This window comes from Sinocyclocheilus rhinocerous, unplaced genomic scaffold (assembly GCF_001515625.1).
Source record: "Sinocyclocheilus rhinocerous isolate Xijiao unplaced genomic scaffold, SAMN03320098_v1.1 scaffold3999, whole genome shotgun sequence".
Taxonomy (NCBI): domain Eukaryota; kingdom Metazoa; phylum Chordata; class Actinopteri; order Cypriniformes; family Cyprinidae; genus Sinocyclocheilus; species Sinocyclocheilus rhinocerous.
The window spans coordinates 75,735-84,681 of record NW_015631047.1 but is presented as its reverse complement, the minus strand read 5'-3'; the positions used below and the strand labels follow the sequence as shown (position 1 = coordinate 84,681).

Sequence of the window (8,947 nt, the reverse complement as noted above, 5' to 3'; positions counted from 1 at the left end):
ACATATATATATATATACACACACATACATATTATATATATATATACACATACTGTAATGAGTCAACGGAGTGAGGATCCATTTGCAGCTTTTAATAAGGCAGGCAGCGAAGAATCCAAAAACGAGAGAAACAGTCCAGGGTCAAACACGGTAATCCAATAGAAAAGATGATAATGCTCAGAAATGTCAGCCGGGGCAAAAACAAGACTTCACGAAGAGTGAGTGTGAGACAGAGGCTTAAGTAGTCCCATAAACAAGCATCAGGTGAGCTCGTAATCAAAGTCAGGTACGGGGTGATGGGAAATTGAGTTTGAGAGGAAAAGTCAATACTCGGGTGATGGCGACCTCTGGTGACGATCAGGGGGAACCACAGAGGCCGGATTCGTTACAGAGCCCCCTCCCTGCGAGCGGCTCCTGACGTGAGAAGGCAAACGACGCTGGGGTCTTCCGCGAGAACGAGGGGCCGGTTTATCCGGATGGGTCCCGTGGAAGTCAGTGGTAAGTGATGGGTCAAGAATATCCTTGGCTTCGACCCAGGACCTTTCCTCTGGTCCATACCCCTCCCAGTCCACGAGATATTGCAGAATTCCTCCCCGGCGCCGAGAGTCTAGGATCTCCTGAACCTGATATGCCTCCTCACCGTCGATGATGAGGGGAGGGGGTCCCTGGTTCAGGGCCTCATCTAGGTCATCCGCCCTTCTCGGAGCACCAGCGGCCTTGAGCAAAGAGACATGAAAGTTGGGTGAGATACGATACTGAGGAGGTCAAAATGCGCATGACAATCGCATTCGATTAATCGTGCAGCCCTATTCAGCAGGTATAGGATCAGTGCCCTGTGTCTCCGCAATCTCAGTCATGACGTCCCACTGCGCCGGTGCTACAATGAGAGTAGTAGGCATGATGGGATCAGGTGAAAGGGGCTGGTATGCTGACTCAAATTGACGTGAGAGTACATCTGCTTTGGTGTTTTTGGAACCTGGACAATAAGTTACTGTGAACTGAAACCGTGTGAAGAAAAGAGCACACCTGGCCTGTCTGTGATTGAGTCTTTTTGCACTGCGGAGATATTCCAGATTGCGATGGTCAGTGAGAACTGAGAAGGGAAATTTGGATCCCTCAAGCCAGCGTCGCCACTCCTCAAAAGCCGCCTTCATTGCCAACAGCTCACGGTTTCCCACATCATAGTTCTGTTCTACTTGATTTAGCTTGCGTGAGAAGTAAGCACAGGGGAAAAGTTTGGGTGGACTGCCATGATGTTGCGAAAGGACTGCCCCTACACCTGTGCTGGAGGCATCTATCTCTACCACCAACTCACGTTCAGGATCAGGGTGATGCAATATGGGTGCAGTGGAGAAACGTTCTTTGAGGTGGTGAAAAGCTTTGTCAGCTGCTGGTGACCAGGATAAGCGACCTCCCTTCCTCTTAATCATTGACATTAGAGGGGCTGCGATGGAGTCTCTGATGAAACGTCTGTAAAAGTTAGCGAAGCCAAGGAATCTTTGCATCTTTTGTCGTAGGTCGGGGGCCAGTTCAAGACAGCTTGTACTTTATGGTCATCCATCGCCACTTCCTCAGGACTGACTACATATCCCAGGAATGTGGTAGAAGTCTGGTGAAACTCACATTTCTCTGGCTTAGCGTATAACTGATGGGAGATTAAACGTTGTAGAACAGCTCAGACATGGCTAATGTGTGTCTCAAGGGAGTCAGAATAAACGAGAATGTCGTCCATGTAAACGATGAATCTATTGAGCATGTCATGGAATACATCATTTGTGACCATGGACCACAAAACCAGTCATAAGGGTAAATTTTTTGAAATTGAGATTTATACACCATCTGCTGAATAAAGCTGAATAAAGATCTCTTTCCTCTGGAGAGATGCGTGTGTCCCACTTGCATAGCTTCTTGTTCAGGAACAACTGGAGGGCTTGGTGAACGGAACGTTGAACCCCTGCTGGGTCTCCTAGAGCGAATCAGATTGTCGATGCGAATGGCGAGATCATTTAGTTGAGCCAAAGTTTTTCCCTCGTCAGAGACGAGACAAGGGCAGAGTAATGAGACAGGCGAGTGATCGGGGCTGGCAGCAACACTACTCACTGCTGTGTGTGTGCACTTGGATGGGTTAAATGCAGAGCACCAATTTCGAGTATGGGTCACCATACTTGAAAATATGTCATGACTTTCACTTCTCTTTTTTATAAAAACCCTTAACCATGGTACACTTACAACCACATGTGGTATATATTGCAAGAGAGTCAAAAGGCAGGCAGCGAAGAATCCAAAAACGAGAGAAACAGTCCAGGGTCAAACACGGTAATCCAATAGAAAAGATGATAACGCTCAGAAATGTCAGCCGGGGCAAAAACAAGACTTCGCGAAGAGTGAGTGTGAGACAGAGGCTTAAGTATAAACAAGCATCAGGTGAGCTCGTAATCAAAGTCAGGTATGGGGTGATGGGAAATGGAGTTTGAGAGGAAAAGTCAATACTCGGGTGATGGTGACGATCAGGGGGAACCACAGAGGCCGGATTCGTTACACATACATAAACACACATATATATATATATATATATATATATATATGTGTGTATGTATGTATGTATGTATGCATGTATATAGTTCGCTATTACTTTTTTTTTTAATATGTTCGTGTGTCCCACTTGCATAGCTTCTTGTTCAGGAACAACTGGAGGGCTTGGTGAACGGAACGTTGAACCCCTGCTGGGTCTCCTAGAGCGAATCAGATTGTCGATGCGAATGGCGAGATCATTTAGTTGAGCCAAAGTTTTTCCCTCGTCAGAGACGAGACAAGGGCAGAGTAATGAGACAGGCGAGTGATCGGGGCTGGCAGCAAACAGAGTAAACAACAGTCCAAAAACAGGACAAGAGAGTCAAAAAGGCAGGCAGTGAAGAATCCAAAAACGAGAGAACCACCGTCTGATCAGCGGAGATGGCCAGAGTCATGGACGTGGCTGTGTACGACACCAGAACGATAGAGAACAGGAAGATGAAGAAGGCCTCGGCCGATGCTTTCAGTCCTGCACAGGAAACACAAACACATCAAACCACACGTCTGATATCAGACGGACATGAATGACGTGATGATGAGGCGATGTGTGTCTGACCGATCATAAAGTACGCCACGCAGCTGAAGATGATGGCCGGGATGGTGCGCAGAGTCAGGATGTCAGACAGGATCTTAGACAAGAAGTACACCGAGACTCTGTAGTATCCGCTGATGTACTCGTGCCTGAGGACACGCCCACCATAACAACATCATCAATCAATCAATCAAATATTCTAATTACAATCAATCCCCAAGATAACTGCACAGAAAATATCAGAAGCCAAATTCACCAAACATTCTTTAGAATTAAATTATTATTTTTTTCTTATTATTTTCTTACTTTGGAAAAAAAGTTTAAGAATATGTTGTATTCCCAAAAATTACTTTTCAAAAACAAAACTTAACAAGAATTAAAATTCTTGAAACTAATCTTCTTAAAATCATCACAGATTACCTCTTAACCCTCTGGTGCTCTTTAGCCATTTTTGACTTCATTGGAATTGTACGAAACTTGGTAAAGATTTTGCACTTGCTATGTGAACACAGAAAACCCCAAAACGAATTAATGGACATGATTCGAAAAGAAATAGTCACACTTGTACTGTTCACGGTCAAAAATCACCACATTACAGGGGACAGACCGGGAAGCAAATTTCATCTTGTGGAAACATTTGGTATTGCGCCTAAAAATCTTACAGAAAGCTCAATTTTTGCAATATCAACAACAAATTTGGAGCACAACTTGAGATTTATGGCTTTGATTTTCAATGGTACTGTTCAAATTGAAAACTAACCAAATTGGAAATGAATGGGATTGTATTGCGCACAAACAAAATCCTAATACTGTAAATTTTTTTGTGATATCTACCTCAAATTTGGAGCACAACTTGTTTAGAGTTATGGCTTTGATTGAAACACAGTTTTAGATTGAAACATGTTTCGGAAAATACATATTTTATATAGATTTTGTAACAATACACAAACTTACATAATTTTTTTTACATTTCACTTTTTTAACTTTTAAAAAGTCAAGTTTTTAAAAGTTAAGTTGAAGTGACACCAATAAGTGTTGTAAACAGTGATCAATCATGATTATGTATGATGCGACTTTTGGGGAACTTCCAAATTTAGTACCAACTCTACAAAAGCCAGTCAAATACGGGGAAAAATTAAGATGTTCTTAAGAACATATTTGAAAAATTCTTGAGAAATATTGCAATTATTTGCTTTTATATATACACTGTTATTCTGTTTTAAATGTGATATGATAAACATTTAATCTTATGAATAATAACCCACTCAATTTGAATAATAGGAGTTATACCTTCTCAGATATTTCGTTTTTTTTTTTTTATATACATTTTATTATATTAATTTTAACTGGAAATAATTACAAAATGAACACAGAAATATCCTATAATAAAACCTTAATACAAATAATAATACACATTCACAACTAATCTACAACCAGAGTGTATGAAAATAAATTTTGTTTTCAATTAAAAATGTTTGTTGTTTTCAATAAAAAATGTTATTGATGTTTGTTTTTTCATTTTTACAATATATCTAAATAATACTTATTTAATTATTTAATATTTTATTTATTTACCTGCATGTCCTGGCAGGAAGTATATTTCATTAAAACCATTGAAAAATGTTGTTATTTAAATACACAATAATAAAAAAAAAAAAATACATTTAAAATAAAATGAAATATCAAAATAACCTACAACTCTAATAATACTACTGTACTGTAGAATACATCAAAACAGATATATTTACTAATAATTCTATTAATAACAATTAAACAATTTAAAAACCTTTACCTAAATAACCTTTTCACCCTATTTGATAATCACACTAAACCATAATTATATACAAAGCCATTTTTTATTTATTTTAATTAATTGTACACATAAACAACCTACAATTACAATGTTTCTACACTGGATATGTGCAATAAAACTACAAATAATCCCACTATCAACAAAACACTCTACATTTATTTACTTGCCTAAGTTATTTCACCTCCTACAGAATGTTTGGATAAACTGCTGTGTGTTAGAGATGCAAATCAGAACTTTTAACAATTCAGTCCTGAAGCAGACAATAAAGAATCCTTAATGCAACCAAACATAATGAAATTCATTCAGGAAGAACCGGTTCTCACTTGCCAACTCAAGTGTGTGTGTGTGTGTGTGTGTGTGTGTGTGTGTATTTACTCACACAAACAGTTTCCTCTCAGTGATGAAGAGTTCAGCTGAGGAAACGGAGCTGAAGCACTGATTGGTGGTAATGAAGAACAGCGCGCCCATCCTGAAACACACACACACACACACACACACAAGTGGACAACCAACTGGAGTTTTAAAAAAAATTTCAAAATATATGAGATGTACATGAAGTTGCAACAAAATTTTATTCAGTAAATTATATTTGAAAACACCAGGGCTGAAGAGACACAGCTTCTGTTAATCAGATCTGAGCATTGATTTACTCTAATTCAAGTGGACATGATTCTTCTCACAGAAATACTGAAATAATGACTGAACTGGATGAATGTGTTTTCATACCTGTTCTGAATGCCGCTCGAATTCTTCTCCACTCCAAAAAATATGGCTCCAACAACCAGAGCCAGGAAAATCATCACCCCGATCTGGAGAAACAATCTCAGATTAATATAGAAATACTAGCATCAACCCAAATAAAAACTTCATCATTATTTTTTCATTTACATATAGATATGTATATTTTCTTTTCACACATATTTTGACAAAAAAAAAGATAACCACTGAAATATTTTCAGTGTTGCTCAAGTTTATATCACCAGCAAATTCACCTCAAATATATTGTGAATATTCAATGAATCAAACAGAATTCATATTAATCTATGAGAAGTGTTGACGAAAATGTAATAATTCATCAAATAATAATGTAAAGACTAAATATTTTGTTTACCTGCATGAGTTATTATATTTAACTAAAACAATAAAAAAACTGTTACTTAAAATAATAAAACACATAAAATGAAAAATTAAATATAAAAATTATTTTACTTAAAATATTAAAAAGTAGATCTTATTTTATTTTAACCAGTTGCCAAGAAAACATGTTTTATTTAGTTTAACTTGCTGTACAAAAATAAACTCAAAATGAAATAAATAATTTAAAAGTAATATACATAATATAGACAAAATAATAAAATTTATGAAAAACAAAATAAAAAAAGATTGAAATTTGATAAAAAATGACAAATATAAAATTAAAAGCAAATTTTAAATAATAATGAAACTTATACTAGCATCTCAATGATCCTAAAATAACATTATGTTGTGTGTTGTCAAATTACTGAAATATCTTAAAATCTCAGAGGAACTTAAATAGTAGGCTTAAATATTTAAGACTGATAGAAACATATGTGAATGCCTGATGTAGACGGTTGCACTGACCTGAGCGAATGAGGTCTGTGGGTTCAGCATGAGGTTCCTGAAGGTTCTCCTGAGGACCCAGTTGAACTGGTGGCAGAAGGATGTGCTGTAGGTGATGGTTCTGGATTTGGGTCGTGTGCTGTAGTCCTGTCCCTGAACGATTCGCTCCAGCTCGCTTTTGGTCTGTTTGTAGCTGGAGCTGTTCTTGTATTCTTCCACCAAACGGTCCTCGATGCCCTTCAGAGACGAACTCAGCTGCTCCTGGTCCAGTTCTGACACACGCAAACACATTTATGATTTTCATAAACACAATCTCCGCTCTCACAAACACTAATCTCTGCTCTCTACCCAACAAAACGCACAAACTTTTTCTGCTCTCCCGGAACAACAAGGATTTTTCACACTCTGCTGCACTGTGTTTCACGGAAACCTGGCTGAATGACGCCATACCGGACAGCGCTTTAAATCTGCCGGGCTTCCAGCTGTTTAGAACGGATCGTGGCGGGACATGTTTTTACATCAGTGAGAGGTGGTGTGCAGATGTAAAAGTGTTAAAGAAGATGTGCTGCCCCGATCTAGAAGCTCTCTTCATTAACTGTAAGCCTTTCTATTCATCGCGGGAGTTCCACTCGTTCATTCTCGTGAGTGTTTACATTCCACTGCAAACGCACGTGAGCTCAGCTTTACACAAACTCGCTGATCAGATCACAGACACAGAACAACAACACTCGCACTCTGTTATTATCATTCTCGGGGACTTTAATAAAGCAAATCTCTCACGTGAACTGCCAAAACACAGACAGCGCGTTACATGTCCCACCAGAGACAGCAATATATTGGATCACTGTTACACTACAATAAAGTATGCATATCGCTCCGTCCCCAGAGCAGCTTTGGGGCTCTCTGATCACTGTTTGGTTCATCTTATACCGACCTACAGGCAGAAACTGAAATCAGCTAAACCTGTATTAAGGACTGTAAAAAGATGGACTAATGAAGCAGAGCAGGATTTTACAAGCCTGCTACGACTGCACTGATTGGAGTGTTTTTGAAGCTGCTGCCAATGATCTGGACGAGCTCACAGAGACTGTAACATCCTATATCAGTTTCTGTGAAGACATATGCATTCCTACCAGGACCTATTTAACATACAACAACGACAAACCATGGTTCACTGCAAAACTCAGACAGCTCCGTCAGGCCAAAGACGATGCTTACAGGAATGGGGACAGAGTCTTGTATAAACAGGCCAAATACACATTGGAAAAGGAGATCAGAGTGGCAAAGAAGAATTATTCTGAAAAGCTAAGGAACCAATTCTCTTCCAATGACCCTGCATCAGTGTGGAAAGTTCTGAAAGACATCACCAACTACAAGACACCATCCCCACAGCACTGTGGAAAATCAACAACTGGCAGATGATCTGAATGAGCTTTATTGCAAGTTTGAAAAAACACCATTAACACCTCCAGCAACCCTCCTCTCCCCCACACCTGCACTTCAGATCAGTGAAGATGATGTGCGTCAGGTCTTCAGAAAGAACAAGAGAAAAAAGGCACCAGGCCCAGACAGTGCCACACCAGCCTGTCTGAAAACCTGTGCTGACCAGCTGGCCCCCATCTTCACACAGATCTTCAACAGATCACTGGAGCTGTGCGAAGTCCCTTCCTGCTTCAAACACTTCACCATCATCCCCGTCCCAAAGAAACCCAAAATTACAGGACTTAATGACTACAGACCTGTGGCTCTAACGTCTGTGGTCATGAAGTCATTTGAAAGGCTGGTTTTAGCTTATCTGAAAGACATCACTGGACATTCACTGGACCCCCTGCAGTTTACTTACCGAGCCAACAGGTCTGTGGATGATGCCGTCAACATGGGACTGCACTACATCCTGCAACATCTGGACAGACCAGGGTTGACTCCATTGTGAAAAAGGCCCGGCAGAGGTTGTACTTCCTTCGCCAACTGAGGAAGTTCAACCTGCCACAGGAACAATTGAAGCTGAAACAATTCTACTCTGCCATCATTGAATCCTCTGGACAGACCAGGGACTTATGTGAGGATCCTGTTTGTGGATTTTAGCTCTGCATTCAACACTATCATTCCAAATCTCCTCCTGTCCAAACTAACTCAGCTATCCATGCCCACCTCTGTCTGTCAGTGGATCACGAGCTTCCTGATCGACAGGCAGCAGCTAGTAAAGCTGGGAAAATTCTCATCCAGCACCCATACGATCAGCACTGACGCCCGCCAGGGTTGCGTCTTCTTCCCACTGCTCTTCTCCCTCTACACCAATGACGGCACATCTAAAGAGCCCTCTGTCAAGCTCCTAAAGTTTGCAGACGGCACCACACTTATCGGCCTCATTCAGGATGCTGAGTCTGCTTACAGACAGGAGGTAAAAGAGCTGTCTGTCTGGTGCAGTCTTAACAACCTGGAGCTCAACA

At 40.1% G+C, this 8,947-nt stretch overlaps 1 protein-coding gene across 1 annotated transcript in view; it reads right to left on the bottom strand.

Moving 5' to 3' along the window:
• Window positions 1-323: 323 nt before the first annotated feature.
• LOC107741126 (ATP-binding cassette sub-family G member 2-like) overlaps window positions 324-8,947 on the bottom strand; it is a 27,712-nt gene continuing 19,088 nt past the window's right edge. Inside the window, exons 8-13 of the mRNA XM_016553717.1 lie at window positions 6,519-6,769; window positions 5,643-5,725; window positions 5,296-5,385; window positions 3,128-3,252; window positions 2,937-3,040; window positions 324-716 (exon numbers count right to left, since the gene is read on the bottom strand). Coding sequence (XP_016409203.1) covers window positions 324-716; window positions 2,937-3,040; window positions 3,128-3,252; window positions 5,296-5,385; window positions 5,643-5,725; window positions 6,519-6,769 — 1,046 coding nt within the window. The remainder of the gene's footprint in view (window positions 717-2,936; window positions 3,041-3,127; window positions 3,253-5,295; window positions 5,386-5,642; window positions 5,726-6,518; window positions 6,770-8,947) is intronic.